Raw genomic sequence first — 25,571 nt, forward strand, 5'->3', positions numbered from 1 at the left:
AATTTATGAAATTACAACCTTATCTCAGGGAAGGGTTATATTTTTTAGCATATGTGATGAAGCAAGAAAAACACATCACTCACGACCCTTCCCCTGAGCCTTTCTGAGAATCAAAATGCTCTGTAAACACAATGTAGCCTTCCCCAGGACTCAGTGCTGGGGACCCACAAAAGAATAGAAGGCACTCAAGCCTGTCGCAGGCAAATGCAGCACATGCAGCAAACTGAATTCTTGAACACAGGAAAATAAATAAAGCTCTTTTCATACACTTAGTGTTTCAACAGAAACAGGCCAAATCTCCTTAGCTTCATCCATCTTCTCATATGATCTTTTTTTATCAGTATGATAAGAGTATTTTTTTATACCAGGGGTTCCAACTTGTAGAACAGCCCCAGCACTTCTGGGGGAAGGAGGCATCTTCCCATTTCTGCTGAGCATGAAGGAGATGGAAATACAACAGACAGTAGCACAGCATGGCTCTGAGTCCAGCAGTAGCATGAGTTGTTAGGATAGTGCTTCAGAGCAGGTTGTGCTTCTTCCCTGGATCTACTTGGTCTGGTTTTTCAGACCCTGCAAGACAAAAAGGGGCTGTCAGCTGACTGACACATCTTGGGGCAATGGCTGCAACATGTGAGGGACCCAGGGGAAAATTCTGCAATTTGTTGGCAGCCAAGGTTGAGAAATCCTCCTTAGGGGCAAGAAGGCAGTATGGTAGGTGAGAGTGGAAGAGCCCCTCTGAGGGCAAAGGTTGCAGCACAAGATCTCTGCTTGCTGCAGTTCTCTCAGATGTTTCAGCTCTAGCCTGTCTTCATGCCCAACTGTGCCCATGTATGGTTGTTACTGGGTCCAAAAGAAGTGAACGTGCTGGGGTAAGACACTCTTTAAACTTTTCTGCTTTGTCTCATTCCCAGTAAATTCTAAGCCTTTGTTTCATCAAGGGAGTTGACAAAAGGAACTGTCAAACCAGTACCCTGACATCTTGAAGCACTGGAATAATTCAAATCTCCAGAAGGAAAAAAAAAGGGCTACACTGTGCACATTGGAGCAAAAAACTTGGCACAAAATAGTTGTTGTGTCCTGAGAACGCCTGACCCAGATCTGATCTGTGACAAAAAGCACCTCCTCTCAGAGCCCTGCAAAAGACCAGGTCTCAGGACCACGATGTCCCTGTACCTCCAGAGCAGCCTCAGCCAAGTGCTACAGCTTACAAGGTGGGAGAGGCCAAATGCACAATGAGTTCGTAGGTGGCCATCATGATGGCTGCGTTTGGGATCTGGCGGATCAGGTGCGCCAGGAGCCCCCGGTATAAAGCCAAGGGTCCCTCTTCACGGACCACCAGCTGCAGAGTCTGCGCCAAGGAACGGTACCGGGAGCCCTCCTCTCGCAACCGCGTCCGAATGACCTCTGGGGAGACAAGAAGAGAAGCCACATATTAGCAGATGGATCCTAGAGGCTTGGCATCTCCCACCAAGGGGAGCAGCAGCAAGGAGAGAGCACCCACTGACCGTGTGGATAGGCAATGCACGTAGCGCATGTTTTGGAGACAGCGGCGGCGCTCATTAGTCCGAAGAAATCGCTGTTGTTGGGTGGAAGTGTGAGTGATGGGGAATGGGAATGCTGGCTGTTTCTCAGCTCTTTTTTCAGTGCTTCATAGATGACAAAGTGTATGATGGTCTCTGACACTCCAGCATAGGAGGCAGTGATCCCACGGTAAAATCCACGCAGGCCTTCTGTGCGGTACACGTGCATGGCACACTGGAGAGCGTTGCTGGCCGTCTCCCCCTTCACCCTGGAAAGAAGGGAGAGGGTGAGGACAGCAGACTGCACCCCAACCTACAGTGCTGTTGTGAACACAGCCATAAGCCTCTTGCCCAGCCTATGACTTGCCAAGTTCTGATGAGAAATCACAGACCTCTCTCTGCCCACCAACCCCCAAACCAATCCTGATGTGACATGGAGTGGTTCTGCACTGCAGGCCTGCCTTACCTGGCTTCCAGCTGCATCCTGGTTTTCACTAGCCAGATGGGGTTGGTGAGTGTGGCTGAGCTGATGCCTGGGGAACAGAAGAGGAAGACAGCCATGAGTGCCAGGATCATGCTGACAGTTTGTGAAGAGGTGCTGATCTATCAGCTCTCAGAGCTCTGCTTGGCAAGCTGCAGGCATTTGCAATTTGAGAATGACCTTGAGAATAGATATTTAGGGCAGACTATTTGATTCTCCTCCTCCCCTATTCCAGCCTTTGTCTAGTGGTAATTAGCTCCTCTGCCTCCAACAAAACCCTGCTACAGGCTCGGGTGTTACAAAGAGGCAGGAAACAGAATGCTAATTTTTCAAGAGTGGAGGATTTTGCTAGAGAACTGGAATCCATAAAGAGAAATGGTTCTTTGAGTGGTCTAAATTACACACTGCCTTCCCCCTCTCACAGCAGAATGGAGCTCATGATAGCAGCTGAAGGGGTAAAGACAGGACTTCAAGAGAGGAGACTAAGAAGAATGAAGAGTGAGAAAACATTTGGGTTACCCAAAGAACTCACTTCTCCACATGTGGAGGGAGAAAGCTTCAGAGCAGCAATGGAGAAGGAATGAAACACACAGGCATTTCCAGACAGAAGGATCTCTTGGCTTTGATTTGAGACAGAAAAGGCTCACCTGCACAGGCTGCTGCTAATATGTGTACTTCCTTGGACTCTGGCACCAGCACAGTATTAAGCCTTTCCTTAGTAGCAGAATAGGCAGCAAAATATATAGCCCTGATTGGAAAAAAATACAGAAGAGGTTACAGCTCCCCTATGAGGAGCAGAGACACTACTGTGCAGTCCAACGTGACATCAGATAGTTCTGTCTAACGTGACATCAGATACCATTTATACCTGGCCCCCAGCAATCACCTTAACACCATGATCAGAAGCTCCAGAGGATGTCTGTGTGAAGGGGTCCTGTGACACATGAGCACAAGGCCCAGACTGCTTTCAGAAAGTGGAGTGACAGTTATGACACAGGTCCCTTAGGAAGTGTCCAGCATGAGGCCCTGTCATGGAGCAGTACTCACCGGGAAGGAGCAACCCCAGCGAGGTTTGGACCCAGACCTCGGAACAGGGACCGTTTGCCTTCCTTCTCAAGGATGGCCCTACAGAAGGAAATGAACAGAGAAATCAGAAGAATAACTAAGCTGGGGACTCTCCTGCTCCTCCTTCTTCTTTGTTCTTAAGTATTCCTTGTAGCACCCTCTCCTCACCTCCCATGTGATCCTTTTTCTGCTCTGCTCTCATTTTCTCTCCAATCACTTCTCTCTCCTTCAGTCATAGAATCATGGAACCCCTTGGGTTGGAAATTACTTTAAAGATCATCTAGTTCCTGCAGGGACACTTTTCACTAGTCACTGCATCCTATTCTTGAAAATGCCATCCCTCTGGGTCGGATCCAACCACTAGCTGAGAAATTTCTCCCACTCCCCTAAGCTGCCTTGCAGAGCACAGATCACTAGTGAGAAGCAGATGTAGCTGTGCTCTGCTCAAACTTTCTATAGCACTTGTGGATTCTGGATCCTCAGCTCAACTCTCCTTCTCTCTCTCTCCTCACACCCTCCCTGATGGCCAAACCATCACCTCCCTGGTGCTAACAGGCACACTGCCCTGTCCTACTCACCTCAGCAACTTGAGCACTCCAGGAGATGGTGGGGTGGGATTCATCAGCCTCACACTCATCCCTGGCAGCTGTATCTCTGGGAGGCACACAGGCCGCAGTGCCAGCTGGGATGACTGCAGACGTGTCTTCACCACTTCCAGGGGACAGGTCAGGATGGCTCCAGCTGTTCCACCACATCTAGGGCACAGCAGCACACGTAAGAATGACCTCTGGGCCACAAAAGGACAATAATTCTGACCCTGCTTGTCCACAACCTCACCTCTCTGGGAGAGGAGGCTAGGTACCCCAGCCTGTGTCACACACGACCTCCTGCTCTGACACTGATTAATGTAACAGCTCAGCTTGGGACATCATCTGGCAGCCTCACTCTGAAGCCTTACTCACTGTTTGAGACAAAGAGTCCCAAGTCCATGGGGACTCAGCAGTCCCCCAGAGCAAACATTTCTGCTGCCCACCCTCACTGCAAAGCCTTCTGCTGAGGTCACCCAGCACTGTGGCCCACACTTCACCCAGCCACACTGGCTCACAGAGTGGCAGCACAGAACTCTCCCACCTCTCAGCCTGCCCGTGTCTTTAATCCACAATTACATCAGACCCACATTTGCAAGGCCCTGTAAGCAAGATCTGTAGTTTCTGCCAACAGCCAGGCTCTCTCCAAGCCTGGCTTGCTTAATGAAAGAGGACTCTGACCTTCAGCAGGCAAAACCTATTTTTGGAACTCATGAACCATCTCCATCAATGGCTCTCGTCACACTGCAGGAATGCTGAAAGGACACATATCCCCTTTTTCCCTTTCCACCACCCAGGGACAAGTCAGAACTGACACATTTGGTTCTCAGCTTCTGTCCCTCTAAATCCTTTGACTGATAACTCTGCTCTTCTAGAGAATACTCAGTACCCGAAAGACCATTTTGAGATGAATTTGCATGCAAGCCATGCAAGAGGCTTTGACAAATGGACAATTGTTCACATCTGCAACAGCCAAGATTGCTTTGTTTCACAAGAGATGGAGGCTTAATAAACAGCTCACTCTGCTCCAGAGAAAGAAAAGCCAACCAAAGAACTACAAGATACTAGGGAAGAATCAGGTATATCATCAGAATTACATGTGACAGTGCAGGATAGCAAACACTTAGAGTTCTGAAGAATTATTTTGAAAAAGTCTATACAGCTCAGTGAACATATCCAGTATTCTCACAGCCTTTGCTCCTAGGGCTTCACTATCATTGCCAAGAGGAAGGGGGGTTTAAAAAAAAAAAAAGAGAGAGACCTGGATGCCTACTGCACATCCAAGAGTTGAAGATATAGCAGCCAGGAGATGATGCAGCTAATGATGCCCACAACTAGCTATGCTATTCCATAACACTCATGTGGCTTTGTCAAGCCCTTGGCAGATGTACACCACAGTGGTGGTGACGACTTGCAGAGCAGTCCATCAGCAGCAATTTCCCTCAGGAGGTGTATGATGAGTGGTGGGGAGTCTGCAACGTTCTGCCTCCTGAATTTAGCTCCAGCTCAGAAGACAGCACACGGCAAAGCAGTGAACACCGTGGCTCAGGTTCTCTGGGTCAACAAGCTGACCAAGCACAGGCTCCAAGACACAACCTACGTAGCAATCCAGAGCTGCATGAGGCAGGGTCTGCTTTCACAAAGGCCACGTTGATTCTTCCCATACAGATAATACTCACTTAGGGATCCAACTGTCCTGTTCTTTACCTTAGATTCTATTAATTTGTCTTATGCAGGCTCCAGACTTAAATGCCTGTTGTTTCTTTGACCAGAAGTACAGTCTCCAGTTCAGGAAAAGATTGAGTACAGTGGTGACAGATCAAGGTCTGAAAGGTCCGAATAGGGCAGTTTCAACTCCTTATCTTATAGCTGAGCAAACAATACATCAGGAACACACTGAGAGAAGCAATTGCTTGGTATACTAATAATTCTTCTCTCTAATAGTACATAAGGAAGCAAAAGTTTATGTAATGTTAGCTTAATATCTAATTTCTTCAAGAACTCTCCACCTGCAATGGTCAGGACCTGAGTCTGAACACATACTTCCAGTATACGTAAAAGTTTCCTGAGGTCACGTTCCTGAAGCTACCGATGCACACAGGTAATAAAAAAGTATTATAAAAGAAATAATAACAATTAAAGAAATTGTTACTCCTTAGCATAGTGGCCATTTAATCAGCAGAAAGAGAGTGTGAGGTGAAGGGCCACTATGAGCCACTGTGCATCAATGGCAAGACTAAAGAGGAAAAAAGAACATCCACTAATTAAAGCTAAGGAAATGAGGTGTACCAGTTGTTTAAAACTAGAAGAAATCTCAACTGTGATGTATTACCATGAATTACATGATGAAACAGCTGCTTACACTCTATGGAAGACATAGGTCTGCAAAATTCTTCTGTTTCAGGAGAAATGGAAAATTATGTGTCATTACTCTAGAAGCAGGAACTAAAGCAATTTCTGCAAAATAGGATGAAGAGCAGCAGTGAAAATAAGTACAACATGTACTCTCAGAGGAAAGCTGCAGCAAAAAGTGCTAATTGAAGAAGGCGGGTAATTTTACCTCAGAAAATGGTACTTGCCTCTAGATCTTTCACATTTTAAAGGGAAAACCAACAAGTCTGAGGTGACAGAAAAAGAGGATTAGTTGAGAAATACAGAAGACACTGCTAACATTTTTTAACTGATCTAAAAAGTGTATAAGCACATGCACAGAGGCAACAAGGTTTACTGGTAATTCATGTTAGCTCTTAGGCTAGCCAAAAATTAAGAGGGCTTGAAGATCTTCATTTAAGAACAGCAGTGCTGGATCAGACAAACCTGCAGTTAAACCAGGTTTCTGCCTAGGACACAGAAAAATAAAGGTCACCTACAGAAGACTAGGAGAAATACCTCCAGAATACTCTCCCAGCTTCCCACAATTTTCAGTTCAGGGATTTCCTCAGCCAAAACTGTTGCCTTGCTTTTAGTAGCCTTCAACACACTCTTTTTCATTCACCTTTTTAAAACGCTTCCTGGGCACATAAGAAGCCTTTACCTTCTACCATCCTGTTGCCAGGAGTCATACAGTTTAACTGCACACTGTGAGAAGAACTGTGTTCTTGCATTAGTTCTGAACAAACCTCTCACAAGTTTCTTTGGCTGGTCCCTGGCTCTTACACTGGAAGATAAAGTGGAGAACTGCTCCTTCACGAACGAGACCCTGTTTTGTTTCATTACACAAACCAGTAATATTAAATATAGTGCAGCAATAAAGTGAACTTCTCATTCATCTCTTACTCACGTTATTAGCCCCAGGGTTTTAATTAGGGTTGTAATTCAGGAGTATTGTTTAACGGATGAGGACGAGATAGACTGACAAAGTTCCCACTAGTGACATTCTTGTCACAAGCCAAACTCTCAGTTTTTCAGGAACCAGGATGAAAAAAGATGAAGAAAAGCTTAAGAAGAAAGCTAAGAAAGATAAATGTATTAAGAAAGTCTAAGATGCAATGAATATATAGTTCAAAGGATAAATTTATAAAAGAGAATAACATATACAAAATAACAACGGGAACAGAGAGGACAGGTTCACATATGCAAAGATTGATATAGCACAAGAACTGGATTAGCTGCAGAAAACTGAAAATCTACTAATTAAAAGCAATTAAACTATGTGCCTTATTGTACATGCTGGATCACAGGCCTCACTGTCACACACAGACTCCAGCAGGTTGGTGGGATTTGGAAAAGGACTAGGTGGATGCCTAAGCAGGACTTCTGCAGTTACTCAGCAAAATCCAGAGGACCACATTATTTTCTGCTTCAGTGCACCATAAACTTGAAGCTCATTGTTTTGAGACTTTAAAGCGAGAAAGGGGGAAACGCCACGGGATAAATTACTTGCTCAGGGGCATGCTTCTAATGCAGAGAGGCACGGCTGGGATCCAAACACCTGACTCACCAGAATCAGCCGCACTATTTAAAGCCAGAAAAGTGACAGAGGAATCTCAGCCATGCGCTGCTGGAGAGAGCTGGGCGCCCTCCCAAACACATGGATGCCCCGCTGAAGAGGCCTCGTGGCGCTCTCGTTCAGCACCCCGCTTCCCTTGCCCCGCATCCCCGGAAAGCTCCGGCTGGACCAAACTCAGTGTCCCACAGGGAGGCTCTCCGCCTTCCCAAGCCGTGGAGCCAGGCATTCCCGCGGCGCTGCGGGGCTGCTCCGCGCCGCCGAGCCGCGATCGGGACCGGCACAGCCGCGACCTCGAGGGCCAGCACGGCGGAGCCGGCGGGGGCTGCCCTGCCCCGGCTCCTCGGCGCGGGCTGCTGCAGGACACCGCGGCCCGAATCCCTCCCCCGGGCGCCCTCCTGCCCCCGGTCGCCTCCCGGGGCACTCACCCTCCGGCGAGCAGGTGGAGCAGCGTGCTGTGCTGCGACATGGCCCCGCCGCTGCCGCCCGGCCCCGGCCCGGGCCGGCCCCGCCGCAGGAGGAGGCGCCCGGGCGGCGGCAGCGGGAGGGGCGGGCGGGACGCTGCGAGGGGAGCCAGAGTTCCTCCGTGCATATGTACGGGTGAAAATTCACACAGCTCCTTTGGCCCGGCCACTCGATGCTCTCCCATAAAAACAAACGAACAACCACCCAAAAACCTCCAAACCGACCCCCAAACTTCCACAAACTCTTCTTTGTTTTGCACGTAGGGAAGCCAAGGCAAACTGATTTTTTTGACCACGGGAAAGCGATGGGTCCAAGAGAAGAGCCTAGTGGTTCCTAACGCTCGTCCTCACTCATGGGACGCATGAGTTACTCCCCTCTGCGGATTCACTTCCTACATTTGTCTGTGTTGTAGCAGCATTGTACCCAGACTGGACACTCAGTCAGTCCTGTGTCACTCAGTGCTGTGAGTGAAATCTCAGCAGTACAGAATGTGATATAAATACAGAAAGATGTTTCTTTGGATGTTTGGGTTTATATAAAAACGGGCCAATGCTCTCCACAAAAGCCCCCCAATCCTCTGAATAAATTAGACCCATGACTTTGAAGTTCGGAGGATCAGTGTGAGAAAGACAGGGAATATTCAGTGGCAAAAGATCCTTTCTTGCTTTTTCAAATGCACAGTTTCAGAGCGCATCAGAGTTCATTGAATATCATCTTCCTTAAAAATAGCAGAATGTACATCAACATGATGCTGTTGCCAAAGAGGCACACATCAGATCAGTTTTTGTGTTTAGGAGGATAGCCTGTGGGTCAGATGAAACGAGCTGTCAGAACAGCTCTGTACTGCTGAGCCTTCACTCACAGCACTGAGTGACACAGGACTGACTGAGTGTCCAGTCTGGGTACAGTGCTGCTACAACAGAGACAAATGCAGCAAGTGAATCCACAGAGGGGCATAACTACCTTGGCCACTCAAGCAGAAGAATTGCAAAAAATTGCAGGTTTTAGTCTGGAGGAGAGGGAATTAAGGGAGACATGGCAACTGAGTCCAACTGAGAGCAAAGATACTTTGAAAAGGAAATGAGTGCCTTATGTGTGGGTGAAAAGAACAGAACTATCAGCTCATCAATAGTGCCTGTCGCTACCTGGGCAATGAGAGGATGACCAGTAAAAATACTGGCTTTCTGGTCAGTGAAATTGGAAACTGGCCAAAGATACCTAGAAGCTCCAAGCATTTTTCATTCATCTTCACTGTGGTGGTGGCCAGGTGAATATCTTAAATAGCACCAGTTGCAAGTGGGGAAAAAGTCATTCTAGATTTCTAAGCACTTACGCAAAGTCAAGGTTTTCAGACCAGTTAGGGCTGATGAACTTCATGCTATGATGAGAACTGGAGAACAGCCCACTGGACATTATCTTTGAGATATCTAGGCAGTGGAGATGTTCAGAAGACTGGAAAAGGCCAAATATATTGGCCATTGAAAAAAAGAAAATCTGATTAATTACTGGTCAGCCAGCATCATTTTACTGCCTTCCCCTGTGACACTGGAACAAATAAATATAATATAGGCAACTCACATTTTCCATTTGCAGATAGAAGAGATCAAGTTAAACCAATGTTTCATGGCAGACTTGTCCTTGTGGTCAAGGAAGTAACAATAGATGTTAAATTTTTGATTTCAGTAGGATTTTTACTCTTTCATCTGGCAGTCTAAGAAGCACATTAGGAAACATGGGAAACTGGATCTACTGAAATCACTGTGGGGAGCATCTGATGCTGATTGGAAAATTCTAAGGTTAGGTTTTGATGCTATGCTGTCTGTCTGGAAAGAAGTCTCAAGGAGTCCTGCAAAGATCTGTTTTCAGTGTGCTATCAGTGTGGGTTTTTTTCCAGTAATTTATACAGTGGACCAGAAAATTGTATCTATTAAAATCTGCAGACAACATTAACCTGAGAGGGGTTGCAAAGGATTTGGTAGGAAAAAAATCATATACGAATGATCTTGATCAATGGGAGAAATAGCCTGAAAGTGTAGAACACTTTAATAAAAGCATGTGGTAAGAAATAATGAATTTCATGAAGTTAGAATGGGGAATAGTTAGACAGAGACCTCCATTTTGTCACTGGTTTCCAACTGGCCCAGGACCTTCGTCAGGGTATTGGTATTGAGAACAGCTGAAGGATGCAGAGACTGGAAGAGCCTTTTCAGGAGCTGTACTATTTGCCTTTCTCATCTCTCCAAGAGTTTTTGGGGCCCCCTGATATTTTAGTTCTTGCTGCCAAATTATTTTCACTTCACTTGCAGGGGTGCATTGACTCTGCTTCTTTTCCTGTTGACTTTAGATCAGACCCTTTGCTTTCTGCCTGCAAGCAGAAATAGTTGTGGCTTCAGCAGGATACTTATCCACCAACAACCAATAGCTGTGGTTGTCCTGGATGCTCTGCCACCACTGCCACTTCCTGTCCTTCCAGTTGCATCAAAGTCTTTTGGGACTCTAAGGGATAAAGAGCCATCCAGCTCTTCAGCAGGAAGGCTGTGGGGGCTAATTTTTAAAGAGCAGTATTTCCCTGTCCCTGTCCTGAACCAGAAGGCCAAGCTGGTACCATGGGCTGGTGTCATGGGCATACTCCAAAACCTTGTTGCAAATATTTACAAATCAAAACTACTTCATGTCTTCCTCCCTGCCAAGTCTGTGATGATTTCTGGGTTTCTGTCCATGCCTTATCTTTGTGCCTACAGTCCCCTTCTCCATGTCTTTGTGCTGTCTACTGATTTTACTTAGGAGCAGTATTGCCCCTCTCTTCTTCTTGAAAATCATTTGGGATTCTACCCCACAGCATTCTTCATGCCTCTCTCTTCAAGTGCTCTTGCTAATCCTTGATCACACTCAGCATACATAGGATTTGGTATTTGGTAATAGCAGGTGAGTCTTATTTGAACCTTCCAAGATGCCAGAAGTGTGCTTTCAAAACGAGTCTTACAGTAATCCCTGTTTGCTGGGCTGGGATTTGTCCTGCAGGACAGCCTTGGTGTGAGTGAAAAATGAATATTTTATGATTGGCTTTTCACAAATATTAAAATGAATATTATATGTTTTATGTTAGAAAGTTATGCTGTATTAATTCTCTTAACTAGTGTGTTAGATATAGTTTTAGGCTATAATATAAGGTTAAAATAGAAACTATGCTATGTAAGATACTTTTTTTTTAAAGAAAGGACTCTCACTAAGATAGCAACCACAAGACACCTAAATCCTTCAGAGAAAGAGAATTTATTGCTCTCTTATCAGAAGAAACGAGCTTCTTCCTGCCTCACTCAGGCTTGAAGATGCCATCAGGATGAAGAAGAAGAAGAAGAAGCTGACACTAACCAGACAGAATCCTTTGTTTGAATGGAATTTATCCATCATAAATGTATGAGGTGTATGAATATGCAACAGGCTATTGTTTTTAAGGGTTAATCCTCTGTTAAGGTGTGTCCTTTTTCAGGCTTATGCTGCCCAGAAGAACGTACCCGTACCTGCGTAACTCTTTGTTTCTGTTGTCTCATATTGTCCAATTCCAAATTGTCCAAATTATTATTACTCTAATTATATTGCTATTTTTATTACCATTTTATTACCATTAAACTTTTAAAATTTTAAAAACAAGTGATTGATGTTTTTCACAGTGAGCAAATGAAATTCATTTTTGGTGCTGTTAAGCTGCACATAGGGCATGTCAACCACTAATTGGTGTGCCCCCATGGGACCAAGGAAGACATGGTCCAGAGTAAAGCTCCCCAAGCGTGTTTGGTGTGGATGTTGTATTTCCAGCCCCAATTCTTATAACTTTAAGAAGTATGCTCCTGCTGAGCCATACATGCGACTTGCTAGCACAGAACTGGCTGTAGATGCCACAAGAATTTCAAAGCTGTAAGGAGAGAAGGCAGGAAGACTGGCTGTCAAAGAATTGTGTCTAAAACTGCACCAGATGTCACATTTTGGACAGATGTGAACCTGAGAAATCTGGAGAGGACCCTGCAGAGGAGCATATTGCTTTGAAAAGAAGAAGATGGGATATGATTCTGAAAACAAATTGTTTCTAGCAACCTAATGTCACAGGAGTCAGCACACATCGTGCAACCCCCTCTTGGTGCTTTTCCCATTCTTTTAGAGGCTACACACAAATGACCTCTGATTTTCCAGGTGGCTTGTCCTTTGGAACCATGAATGTAGGAGGATCAAGGCTGGGAAGGAGTTGGCATTTGGACGGCTTATCTGAAGGTATCACATACTTTTCAGCTAAATGTGTGCACTCTCAACCTGTGGCTGCCAGCGGCAACATTTTAGCCATCCCAGAGCAAACAGCAAAATATCAATCCATCAGCCGGACAATGCACTGTACTGATACAGTAAATGCTCGTCTATGCATATGCACTATATACATCTCATTGGAAATATATATGAATATATACATTTATGCATATTTACAAAGAAAGTGATATGTGCATGGGGCATACATGTATACATCTCTTGTATGTACATAAACATATATACATACATACTGTAAAAAATGCCATTCACTTGTTTTTAAAATTTTAGAAGTTTAATAGTAATAAAATGGTAATAAAAATCGCAATATAATTACAGTAATAAAAATTTTGGACAATTTGGATTAGGACAATATGAGACAACAGAAACAAAGAGTTACGCAGGTACGGGTACCTTCTTCTGGGCAGCATAAGCCTGAAAAAGGACACACCTTAACAGAGGATTAACCCTTAAAAACAATAGCCTGTTGCATATTCATACACCTCATACATGAAGCATAAATTCCATTCAAGCAAAGGATTCTGTCTGGTCAGTGTCAACTTCTTCCTCTTCATCCTGACGGCATCTTCAAGCCTGAGTGAGGCAGGAAGAAGCTCGTTTCTTCTGATAAGAGAGCAATAAATTCTCTTTCTCTGAAGGATTTAGGTGTCTTGTGGTTGCTATCTTAGTGAGAGTCCTTTCTTTAAAAAAAAAAAAAAGTATCTTACATAGCATAGTTTCTATTTTAACATTTTGTTATGACCTAAAACTATATCTAACACACTAGTTAAGATAATTAATACAGCATAACTTTCTAGCATAAAACATATAATATTCATTTTAATATTTGCGAAAAGCCAATCATAAAATACGTATTTTTCACACATGCCATACACATTGAATATATGTATTTATGGGTATATATATATATTTATGTATATTTGCAAATACAATGAGATGTATATAGTACACACCACATACACACCGTTCCACGGCCGGCAGAGAGGCACATCCCTCGGGAGCCGGCTCCGGAGCTGCGGGAGCAGTGCACGGCGGGGAGAGCTACCGGGCGGACGGGTACCGGAGCGGGCGGCCATGCGGGCGCTGCTGGCGCTCAGTCCCTTTAAGTCGCTCCGGCGCCTGTCCCTTTAAGGCTGGCTCCGCCCCGCCCCGCCCAGCGTGCCAGCCCAGCGCGCCCCGGCGGCCCCAGGTACGGAGCAGGCGGGGGAGCCCCGCGGCCCCTCCGGGCGCGGCCCGGGCGGAGCGCGCCGGGGGACGAGGGACGGAGGACGGCCGGGGACGCGGGGCTGGGGCCAGGGCCAGGGGCCGCGGTCTTGCTGTCCCGGCGGGCGGGCGGGCGGGCGAGCGGGCGGGTGTCCGTCCTCTGCCGGGCCGGGCCCGCGGGGGAGGCGGTGCTGGCGGGTGGCAGCCGGGTCGGGGTCAGGCGGTCGCTCCGCCCGGCTCTCACCCGCTGTCTGTGCCGCCCCGGTGCCAGGTGCAGGCGCGGCGGGTTCGGCGCCGAGCCTCTCTCCCTCCGTGCCCGGCGCCATGGCCATGAGGGAGCTGGTGGAGCCGGAGTGCGGGGGCTCCAACCCCCTGATGAAGCTGGCGGGGCACTTCACCCAGGACAAGGCCCTGCGGCAGGAAGGGCTGCAGGGCCCCCTGGCCTGGCCCCCCGGGACGTCCGAAGCCGCAGCCGTGAGTATCGCTCTGCTCGCTGGGCTGGCTCTGGGTCCTGCCGGGGGCTGGGGGGCTCTCGCTGCAGCTGATGTCGTGTTGTGGTTTTTTGCGGAAAAAGGCAAAAGCAGGGTTGTGGGGTGCGGGCACGTTTGTGGGCTCTCCAGCGATGTTGGCGGCTGTGGTGAACTGTGTGCCTTGCTGTCACAGGCCCTAAGCCAGACAGTAGTGGGAGGGGTTTGGACAGGATCCCTCAAAGTGTTCCTGCTCCCCTAGCTGGCAGCTAGTGCAAGAAAAATATTGACAGGCTAAGTTCAAGGAAGAGGAAGATACAATCTAATTGGGTCACGCTGTCTGTCTGTAGAGAGGGGCATGGGATCAATGTTGACACAATTGCCCACTATTCCCTGCAGGTATCCAAACCACTGGGAGTAGCCACTGAAGATGAGGTAAGAACAGATTTATTGGTCTCCTTCCAGCTTTTGATTAATCTTCTTAAAGCTTTTCTCATCCACACTGTTATTTTACCCCTTACCTGATGCAAATATTTTTTTCTGACAAGCCATTCTCTCACACTCCATGGCTCTGCCTGTTCATCTTCTGTGCAATGTTTGCAATCCATCTCTGTCTTTGGCAGCTGGTTGGAGAGTTTCTGCAAGCTCAGAATGCCCCTTTGCTGTCCCGTGCACCCCAGACCTTTAAGATGGATGACCTGTTGGCTGAGATGCAAGAGATTGAACAGTCAAGCTTCAGACAGGCCCCTCAGCGAGGTGAGGGGAGCTGAAGTAGGTGGAGAGCTGGAAAAGATCTTGATGTTTATGGTTAAGCTCCTAGCAGGGTTTTTCTCCTGTCTATTGAGCTCTTCTGAGGTTGGATCTGGACTATTCTTTCTGGATTTTGGCTTCCCAGTACACTGATCTACTGGAACAAGTTCATCAGAGATCGATATAATACTCAAGGAACAGGGATCCATGTTGTAAGAGGAAAGGCTGAGGGAGCTGGACATTTTAACCTGGGGAAGAGGAGTCTCAGGGGCAGGGGGTGGTGTGTTTTTGTTGCTATCTTCAGCAGCCATGGTCAGGATCTTCACAGCAATAGTCAGGAGAAGAACAAGGGCTAATGGACATGATTTGTGGAAAGGGGAACTGATTAGGTATGTGGAAACATTTCTTCCCTTGGAGCAGGCAGTTCAGTACTGGAACAGGTATCTGGGGAGGCTGGGGAATTGCAAGCCATGGACAAATTCAGAAGTTACCTCATAAATGCCCTGAACAGCTTAATCTCTGACTTTCATCTTAATCTGCAGTGAGAACTCTTAACAACCTCCAGAGACTCCTTCCAAGTGAAATATTTCTGTGATTTTATTCTAACAAAGATAAAGATCAGAGGTGATTAGGGCTAGCCTAGAACACATAAATGATGCCTTTGAGTGCTCCAGTCCTCACTTCTGGTTTTTTTTTTTTTTTTTTTTTCTCTCATGTAGCTCCAGGTGTGGCAGCCTTGGCACTGTCTGAAAACTGGACCCAGGAATTCCTGGCTGTAGCAGATAATGCTGGTGATGTCTCTTCAGATTACAATGAGGCTGACTGGTCACAGGAGTTCATTGCTGAAGTGACAGGTGAAGTGTCCTTTTTTGGAGTCACTGTCACGGTGATGTCCAGTCACATGCCTGTGTGTAGTGAAGAGCTCCTGAATGTGAAATTGGAGTATTGCTTTGGGCCCAGCAGTCAGTGTTTCCTGTAGCAGCCTTTATGGGGTGGAGGGTGGGAAAGCTGCTTTGTGATGGCATTGTTAGGTCAAATTATGAACAGTGTGGTGTGGGAGCTTTCATTTAGGTGTAAGGGTCTTTTGTTGTTAACTTAGGTTACTTAGGGAATTTCAGAGAAGCATACTGTTTAAACTGCTTTTATAAAAGCTATGATTCAACAGATGCAAGTTGGAGATGGCCTTCTTAATTACATGTCTTCTAATTCCCTCTCCTAAGGCTAAATTTGCCTTTGAGCAAGGTAAATTCTCTTTAGTGTGCTTTGGTCAAATATTTTGTATCAGTTGTATGAAGGTAGAGGGATGTTACAGCCTGGAGATGTGCAAAGTGAGTGTTTCTGGCCCAAAGGTTAAGCTTTATTTGAAAAGCCATTCTTGTGTTGTGTATAGAACTGGCTCTGGCATAGGGTCCTGTTACCACACATGCCCTAATCTGGAAATTATGGAAAAGAAACAAGTATATGCTATTCTTCAGGGGTGGCCACTGTAGAAAGCTGGGCAGTTCCACTCTTTGACCTTCACTCTTTACATTTCTGAAAATATAAATTAGAGTTACAGAGGTCTTTGAGAAAGTACTGATGAAAACCTAGTGCTTGTAGGCTGTGCTTTTGGCAGAGACTTGTAATGCATTGCTAATTTTCTTGACCTACATAGTATCCCACAGGGAGCAGATGAAGAAGTTGTGATATTAAAGTAGAAAATCGCACATTTATCGTCACCGCAGTGGCATCTGTATTAATTCACTGTCTGAACCAAAGGCTTGATTTTTAGACCAGCATTAACAAAGGTAGAAGAAGCAAGCATACACAAAGGTGTGGTGGTCTGCCTGTCCTACTTTTCTCCCCTTTCTTCCTTTGCAGATCCGCTGTCCGTGTCTCCTGCCAAGTGGGCAGAAGAATACCTGGAGCAGTCAGAGGAGAAACTGTGGCTTGGGGAATCAGAAGATCAGTCTTTGGCAGATAAATGGTGAGTCTGACTTCTCAAGGCTAGCTGCTGCTGCTAGGCACTTGGGTGGGTGAAGCTTGGAAAGGTGGTAGATATCTGCTGTGGCCTGAATGCTTTTCAATCATTTGACTTAGACTGGTGTTCTCAGGCCTTTGGTGTCAGAGAAAGGCAGAAACAATGCTTGCAAACTGAAGTTTTTAGGAGTGTAGCTTTTCTGTTCTCTAGTTCCAGGAAGATACATTGATCATGTAGGCTACGTTAATCTCATGCCTGATGCAAAGCTCCTTAAAGTAACTTCAGGAGTGAGTTCAGGAACTTTTTTCCTGCAACAGATGCTTTTTACTAGACTGTACTAGTTGTAAACTTTCATCGTGTAATTCTTCCTATCTGACAAACCACTTCCAGCCTTTCCTTGACTTACTGATAGGTTCAGCCTTCTGCATATTATTTTAATGTGTTTTTTTGTGGTAGGTTAAAGATGGGTCATCTCTCTTAGGTACCTGTTGGGTACAATCAAGTTTTTCAGTTAAAGAAGCAAAACACACACAAGCAATTTGGGCTTCTAAGATCTTTCCTTACAAAAATTTTGTATGTTTGGACTCTTGTTGCACCTGGCTCTTGGCTTCTCTGATAACGTTCTGCAAATAATTGACATTCCTGTTATTGCCACCAGTTCCAAAACTTCCCCAAGAATGAAGGTCGTGGTAACACCTCAAAGTGGTCCCATCCTGCTGTAAGCCAGACAAGACATATTGAGTTGTGTCATTGCTGTAAGCCCTCAATCCTCTGCAGACCTGATGCTTTTCCAAGGCACTGTTTTCCTCTTCAGTGGGCATGACCTACTTTCTTTGTTCCTGGATATATGACCTTGTTTCTGGTAGTGCTAAAACTTGAAATGTCTGATGGCATGTGAGCTTGGCAAGGAATCCAGACTGCTCTGCAGAACTGTGCTGACACTGTAATTGTTTAATTCTGCTGCTGTTTCTGTTAGTCACTGCACAGCTAACATAGTAGTCATTTTGAATTTTTACAGATGGATAGTGGAAGCGAATCACTTAGGAGAAGCCCAGAATCTTTGAGGAGGGGTTGTATCTCTCAGTTCTGTTGTCTGCCCCATTGTGTAGACTCTTGTTAGAGAAAGTCTGATACCAGGCAACACTGAACTCTTTTTCTTTCCCTTTTACTGCCTTGGAACACAGGTATGAGGAATACCAACCTGAGGATGATCTTAAGAAAACTGTTACTGATTTTCTCTCCAAAGTGGATGATCCGAAACTCAAGAATACTGAGGTGAGAAATCTTACTGGGGCTGAGATTAATTATTACTGTGAATTAGTAATTACATAATTAGTAGTAATTATATTACTGTGAATAAAGGGTGTGGGGAATTGAGATGGCTGAAGATAGTAAAGGAATAAAGCGTCCTGTTGTCCCATGTTTCCATTTCTTCCCTGATTCCTGGGAGTTGAACCCTGCAATCCACTTTAGATGTTATCCATCTCCACTTTTGTGAAGTCTGGTCCTTCCTACCTTTCTGGGCCTTTTGTGCTCGCTCTGCAGAGAGAAGCCCTCTTAGTGAAGGAGGGGGGCATGGGCTGAGGGCTTGTGGGCACAGCATCTGCCCAGCTCCACCCTTGTTTCATTTCTCTGCCGCAGTTCCTAAAGTTTGTCCGCCAGATCGGAGATGGGAGGGTATCGATCGAAGCTAATCAGGTGACCCACAGAGACCAAGATCAGGCAGAGCAATGGGCAGCTGAGTTTATACAGCAGCAGGTAGGAGCCCCAGGCCTGTATGCTCTGAAGGAAGAAGGCATTTTGCCACAGTGCACAGTCTGGAAGCAAAGGAAAATGACAAGTCCAGCTCTCAGCAATGCTGAGGGAGACAAGGGAGGGGCTGTTGGGCTCTTAGCAGAGTCTAGCCAGAAGATGGGAATGTATCTGGACAGTTTGAGTTTTCTCATCTCCCACAGCATCTGTGAGGAAGAGGAGATTCAGATGAATTCGTTTCCACTTCATAGGCCATCAGTTCTAACTGATGGGGAAGAAGGGTCATTACAGACCCTCCTGCTGTTTTGGGATGTGCCCTGAGGTTGCCAAATTCTAAAAAGAAAGGTGTGTTTCTGTTTCTAAACTCCCAGGGGGCATCCGATGCCTGGGTGGATCAATTTGCGCGATCTGGGAACATGTCAACTCTTGATACGGAATTTGAGCAGGCAAAGGCTGCTGTGGAGGTAAAGCTGGCTGAGAAGGAGGGCTGGGGTGCCAACTGAGAGCCCATGGTAGGGTTGTCTCTCTCCTTTGCATGCTCTGAGGAGGGCTGGAGACATTCAGGAGGGAGTTCTCTGGCATGTCTATAGACGTGAGTTTATGGCCGAGGTACTCCAGTCACACTTTGTTCTCCCTTCAGTCAGATGTGGAGTTCTGGGACAAACTCCAGGCAGAGTGTGAAGAGATGGCCAAGAGAGATGCAGAGGCTCACCCTTGGCTCTCTGAATATGAAGACCTCAATTCCTCATCATACGACAAGGTAGGGGAGAACAGGGTCTCTCAGCCCTAGCACTGTGGTGGGCTGCCCTGGGGAGACTGGCAGTGCATCTGCCTCACTCTGAGCTCCACAGACTCCAAATGCTGCTGGGATTTATTCTCACGCTGATGCTTTGCTGTCGCTTACACCCTTGTCCCAGATCATCTAAGGGTTAAATAGTGTTTTCACTTGGGCTTGTCTGCAAATGTTGTTTGGTTCTAATCCAGCACCAAATACCAGTGAATATAGGGATTCTTTGCAATAAGTTCAAGTGTTGTGTCCCCTGGCTCCATCCCTGCCCCTCATCTGGCTCCATTCCCCTCCAAGCTAATAAGATACATACTAAATATTTTGTTTCTCTATCAACTTACTCCAGGTTTGGTTTGGAGGATTTTTCCAGCATAGAGCAGGCAGGAAGAACCACTGTTGTTCTCTGATCTGCTACAAATTAGCAATGAGGATGAGGTGCTGGCTAGTGTGCATCTTGAGTGTTCCTGATGCAGCAAGACTAGACAGTGCTGTGCTGTAGAGAGTGCTCTTCTCCCTAAGCCCATCTTCTAGCTTTAGCCCCTGTCTGTCTGTCCTGCTAGGGTTACCAGTTTGAGGAAGACAATCCCATGAGGGATCACCCAGATGCATTTGAAGAGGGGCGGAAGCGCTTGGAGCAAGGCGACCTTCCCAACGCTGTCCTGCTCTTTGAGGCTGCAGTGCAACAGAAGCCAGATCATATGGAGGTGAGTGGCAGCAGGGATAACAGGCTGAGCTGTCAGGACAGCTGCCCCTTCAGTGTTAGGACCTGTGCAGGGTGTATGAAAACATCTCATTTTTCAGTGGCCCTGGATTTGTAGCTGATCTGTGTGAATCCTTAGGGACCCTCTGAGGGAGGAGGTTTTCAGCTTAAGGTCAGTTACAGGAAGCACAAAGTTATCTGGCCCAGAGCTGTGTAAAATCTTTGGAGCACATGAGACTGTACATGGAGCCAAGGCAAGGAGTTCTCATCTCTCAAGTTGCTTCTGTGAAAGTCTTTATTGGCACTGTAAGTTTGGAGAAGCTTTTGGTGGAACAGTGCTATCTGTATTAAAATCTAATTCTGAGAGGCTCATTAGACCAGGCTCTGACTAAGTCTTTCATCTAGGTGTTAGGAAAACATATGACCCAAAAAGGTTGGGTGTTTTCACAGTCTTAATTGAAGTTGTGGGCCAAGAAGAATGTTGAAGTTGCCATCCAAGAAGGATTTTTACTCTAAAGACAGAGTTCCAGCTCCTTGTTAAGTGAATACTTTTTTCCATAAATCACTTCAGTTTCTGCAGGATAAATTGAGAAACAGAGTAGCCTGTGTGCCTTTTTCCAGGGGTAGAGAAAATGGATATTCTCAGGAAGAATGCAAATACATTCATGTGGTGCCTTTCTGGAGTGCCTGCCTCAAGGATCCAGGGCTGCTAAATTTTCAGCATGTCTTGTTCAAGCCCTGCTAATTATATATGACTGCACATACATAATTTGATTACCCTGAGACTTAAATATGAGTGACATTTTGGAACAGACGTTCTTGGCTTCTGGGAATAGCCATCTAATTTTCTAGGGTACTGGTAATTGGTGAAAAGTAAGCAGAAGGTTTGAAGCCCTGCTTTAGCTTTAAAGTGGTCAAAAGGTGTTAATGCCCTTCTAGAAGTGTTGCTTTTTTCTCGTAGACAGTGTGGACTGTAGACTGAGCATGATGGAGAGGTAATTGAAACCTTAGGGGAAGAAATCTTGGCCATTTCTGACTAGCTGTATTGGAAACATTCTGAATTCTTCAGGGAAGAAATCCTGGGCCAATTCTGGCTAGCTGTATTAAAAACATTCTGAATTCTTCTACTGTGACTGCAAAATGTACAGGAGAAGTCAAGACTTCACAAATGGAACAGTGATCAAATAGACGTGAACAATTGCTCTGAAGGAGATGTCATGTTTGCTTTGGTCCAAGTCACGACTTTACGTTGAATCTCATCAGGTCTTCTGCTGGCAGAACACTGCAGTTATTGCTGGTCAGCTCTGCTTGAATTGCAGCTAGCTATGTATGGTGAGGCATGAGAGATTCAGGGGTGTAGATAGCTTTCTGCAGGGCTTCTGTGTCTTTGCTAATTCCTTCCTTGAGGCAGTGGATACCTTATTTTGTGACATACATTCAAAAAGCAGGTATATCATGCTGACAGTCCCACCAACTATCTAGCCTGTTTTGGACCAGGGGTGTGGCTATCAACGTAAAGTGAACAGATACTTTGGATTTAGTGCCTAGTTAAGTGTTCCTTATATCAGTTGCTTGGAGGTGGAAGTCATTTTCATGTACTGGTGTTGTGATGATTGGAAATTCAGTAAAATTAACAGTGCTTCTACTTTCAGGTCTGAAAGTCAACTCTCCAAGGTTACTACTTGCTAGTGGACCACTGCACAAGTACATACAGCTGCCTGCCTCGGGGGTCTCCTTATTATTAGCACTGCTGCTATGCCATTTTGTTCTTGGGAAATAGGAGATCTGCATTTTCCTCCTTCCTCTGCAGTTTGACCACAGTTAGAAGTTAAAAGTGGAGATTCTGTGATCTAAAAGTGTAAAACTACCAACAGTTGCTTTATGATAGATTTCCAGGTAGACATTCACTTCTGTTCACTATAACAATGCCAGTTTTACTGTCTTTGAGGACTTATGTGCCATGACATCTATCTGTCTATCTTTTGAGAGGAACTTAGACCTGTGGCTAATGTGTATACTTTGATCTCACTCTAAAACTGTGCAGGATAATATACTGGATTTAATCTCTGTGTTAGTGGCTTATTGACTGATTTTTTTTCCTCTGTAAGTCTAACTTTTTACATTTATGTCTTCCCCAGGCCTGGCAATATCTGGGAACCACCCAAGCAGAGAATGAGCAGGAGCTTTTGGCGATCAGTGCCCTCAGACAGTGAGTGTTGCTGCAGAGCTGCTGAGTGGCTTCTTGCTGGCTGTGTAGTGCCACAAGGACCACATGGCTGTCACGGGGTGCTCTGTCTTGATTGTTTTACCTCCTGTGTCTGGGCGTCTCCTACACTGATTTAATGCTACATTCACTTCTCTTTTTTTCCTCTGCAGGTGCCTGGAGCTGCAGCCTGGGAACCTGACAGCACTTATGGCTTTAGCAGTCAGCTTCACCAATGAGTCCCTGCAGAAGCAGGCGTGTGAGACCCTGCGGGACTGGCTGCGCCACAAACCGGACTATGCCCACCTGCTGAACAAGGGACCCGAGGAGAGTGTCTCGGGGACAAACCTGGGGCCTTCCAAGCGTGTACTGAGTTCCCTGCTCTCTGAGTGAGTTATGGTTACTAATTGGGCTCAGGCTGGTCCAGGCAGGAGCAGAGCGAGCAGCCTGAGACCGACTCTCCACAGTACACCAATATCCTGGTCTGTGCTTTTCCAGCTCGCTGTTCATGGAGGTGAAGGAGCTGTTCTTAGCAGCTGTGCGCAGCAACCCCTCAACCGTGGATCCTGATGTCCAGTGTGGCCTGGGTGTCCTTTTCAACCTCAGTGGCGAGTACGAGAAGGCTGTGGATTGCTTCAGTGCTGCACTCAGTGTGCGCCCCAATGTAAGAAAGGGGCAGACTGGGGGTGTGTGCTGGAGGCACTAGGAGGTTTTTGGGTGAAGGTTTGGGTGGAGGCGCTGCATGTGTGAGAGGTGCATATTTGGAGTGGAGGAAAAGACAGACATATGAGGAAGGAGTAATTGGCTTGGAGCTTTAGGAGATCCAGTTCATCTGAGTCCTTTCTCTGTGCCCTTTCCTGCAGGACCACCTTTTGTGGAACAAGCTGGGTGCCACCCTGGCCAATGGGAATCGGAGTGAAGAAGCAGTGGCCGCGTATCGTCGGGCCCTGGAGCTCCAGCCGGGATATATCCGCTCTCGCTACAACCTGGGCATCAGCTGCATCAACTTGGGCGCCCACCGGTGAGCACAGGCTGGGCAGCTCTGCTGTGACCTGTGGGTTTGTGTGTGTTTGTGGGACACAGACTGCCCTAGGTTATGAGAGCAGGGCCACACTGCCTGCAGCCTTCTCTTGGCATAGGGTGATAGGTTCCTCCTTGAGCCAAGTCTTGAGCTCTCAGAGAGCCAGTTGCACCCGAGATAGCTCTGCTACCCAGAATGGCATAAAATTAGCAGGATGGCTTCTGAGGTAGTGTTGGAAACAGAAAAAGTTTTAATGAAAGGCAAAATAACAAAGCTCTTTCAGAGAAAAACCTGAGCTGGGGCAAGAGGTTCCTGCTCCTGCTAAAACGCTCCACAAAAGCAATTATTTCCCTGTTCTCTTCTTTTTCTAGTGAATTTCCTAGGCAGGGCCTTTTGGCCTCTGTCCAATTGGCAGCCCCAGGTCTGAGGTGAAGTCCCAAAGGTCCTATGAGGTGTTTTTGACCAAATTGAGGAGAGAAACTTCTGGGCTTTTTTTCCTTTTTAAGCAGACAAAGAATAATTTGGTCACTCTGTCAACAGGGGGCACAGTCCTACAATAGGAGAGCAGAGTGAGTGTGTGGACTCAGCCCAGAGATCCAAGTGTCATGCAGTTACAGGTGGAGGCCATCTGGACTCCTGATTCTTCTAGAGGGAAAAGGGTGACCTCTGGTTCTGGAGTGGGGTAGGATCTGGGAAGAGGAGGAAACTGTTTTGGATGGGAAATACTTTAGAAGCAAATGGGGAAGGGAGTGTGAAATGAACCATCTTTTCCACTAAGCATGTTCTCCTGTTGACAGTGAGGCTGTGGAGCACTTCCTGGAGGCTTTGCACATGCAGCAGAAGAGCCGAGGTCCCCGGGGGCAGCAAGGAGCCATGTCTGACAACATCTGGAGCACCCTGCGCATGGCCCTCTCCATGCTGGGGCAGAGTGACCTGTATGGGGCAGCTGATGCCCGTGACCTGCCCACGCTGCTGAAAGCATTTGGCCTTCAGCAGTGACTCTGGGATAGGCTCCCCTGCGAGTGCAGCAGTTGCCAAGCCCAGCAATGACCTTTCTTAGGGAGAAAATGTTCACAAGGGTTCACACACATCTTTGCCCTGGTAGGGCAGATCATTGTCAACTGTTTATTTTTGAGTACCCCCTGGTGAAGTGTGCAACTTCCCCAGCCTGTCTGTTGTGGCCTGAGCATTTCTGAATGGTTCACATTATCACCTCCATGACGACTGACACTGCTGCTTCACTGATGATCAAAATGGGGAAGACAGCAGCATCCAGCCCTCTTGCCAGACTGCATTTGCAGTAGTGCCCAGCTTGGCTGTGAGACCTTGGCTGTGAGAGCCATTCTGCAGACTGCCTGCAAGGGCATGTCTTGAGTGCAGGCTGCTTTGGAGGGATGGGACTGCTGTTTCACCCAAAAGGGTGAAAAGTTGTGGGGCTTGAGCATGCTTCCCATGTATGTGCTTGCATGTGTGTATACGTGGGTTGCTAGGGAAAACTGAGGGAGCAGTCCCCTTTCCTGGCCACTGGAAACTTCATGGTACAGCCAGATGCTGCTTCTCAGTGTCTCTTCATGAACCTTTTAAGACAAGCGTATTGTACTGATGCTGGGGACATGGGTGGAGGCCCTTACCCCGTCAGGGTAAGGGGAGATCCCAGAGTTCAGGCTTGAGAGAAGGTGATAGGAATAAAAGTCTGAAATGTAACCTCTTCCAAAATATGGTGGGGAAAGGGGTGAAGTCTTAATTTTCTCTTGCTCATCTGTCATTATTTCCCTTTGTGTGAAAGTCCCCATCTTGTGTGTAACTGAATCTTGTTAATTATAAATATCTGTATATGATTCTATTGGGGAAAATGTTTTTTAATTGTAAAGTATTTTGTATAATAAAGGTATAAGCCCACTACTTTTCAAAAGATAGATTAGACTCTCTCTCTGTTTCTCTTTCCCCTTTTGACCCAGGCTTTGCTTTGTTGATAGCTCGCATGCAGATAAGCTTAAAGGACCTCTTTTTGCTGTAGCCCCAGGCTTCAGTTCAGTGAGCCAGCAGAAGAGCCTCCCTGTGCCAAAAGCTCTCTTTTTTTCTTGCTCAGGTTAAGAGGTCAGTGATGCCCTTTTTTTCCATCTTCTGGCCCTCTGCAGAGGGGGAAGTTGTGTTACATTTTATCACCTGTTTAAGGAATCCGACTGCTGCAGTAGTCAAGGCTGGGGACTTGAGTAGGAAGGGCTGCCCCTTCCTGTTCCATCAGGCACCTTTTTTTTCGTACTTTCACCTCACAGGCTTGGTTTTCTCTCTCTGCTGGAGCAGAAAGTGTGTGCAGAGAGTAGTATCTGCTGTATATTTTCTGAGCTTT

General features: G+C 46.5%; 2 protein-coding genes across 3 annotated transcripts; one reads left to right on the forward strand and one right to left on the reverse strand.

Moving 5' to 3' along the window:
• Positions 1-51: 51 nt before the first annotated feature.
• On the reverse strand, positions 52-8,106 carry LOC103827166 (solute carrier family 25 member 33-like). Its single transcript, XM_009102647.4, has 7 exons — positions 8,028-8,106; positions 3,645-3,821; positions 3,049-3,126; positions 2,649-2,749; positions 1,987-2,053; positions 1,506-1,789; positions 52-1,404 (listed from the first exon to the last, which is right to left on the reverse strand). The coding sequence occupies exons 1-7, from the start codon at positions 8,066-8,068 to the stop codon at positions 1,205-1,207; spliced, it is 948 nt and encodes a 315-aa protein (XP_009100895.1). The 5' UTR covers positions 8,069-8,106; the 3' UTR covers positions 52-1,204.
• Positions 8,107-13,536: 5,430 nt separating this feature from the next.
• PEX5 (peroxisomal biogenesis factor 5) lies at positions 13,537-25,137 on the forward strand. 2 transcript variants are annotated; one of them, XM_030234613.2, is made up of 16 exons: positions 13,537-13,567; positions 13,853-14,055; positions 14,448-14,483; positions 14,672-14,804; positions 15,518-15,652; positions 16,659-16,764; positions 17,943-18,033; positions 18,400-18,516; positions 18,882-18,974; positions 19,151-19,270; positions 19,858-20,001; positions 22,136-22,206; positions 22,374-22,589; positions 22,699-22,864; positions 23,064-23,221; positions 24,019-25,137. In XM_030234613.2, exons 2-16 carry the CDS (start codon positions 13,906-13,908, stop codon positions 24,218-24,220), a joined length of 1,938 nt encoding a protein of 645 aa, XP_030090473.1. In that variant the 5' UTR covers positions 13,537-13,567; positions 13,853-13,905; the 3' UTR covers positions 24,221-25,137. The 2 variants fall into 2 exon arrangements, with proteins under 2 accessions (XP_030090473.1, XP_018763810.2); XM_018908265.3 differs by lacking the exons at positions 13,537-13,567; positions 18,400-18,516 and having other exon boundaries at positions 13,771-14,055.
• The last annotated feature ends 434 nt before the right edge of the window (positions 25,138-25,571 follow it).

Source organism: Serinus canaria, chromosome 1 (assembly GCF_022539315.1).
Source record: "Serinus canaria isolate serCan28SL12 chromosome 1, serCan2020, whole genome shotgun sequence".
NCBI classification, from domain to species: domain Eukaryota; kingdom Metazoa; phylum Chordata; class Aves; order Passeriformes; family Fringillidae; genus Serinus; species Serinus canaria.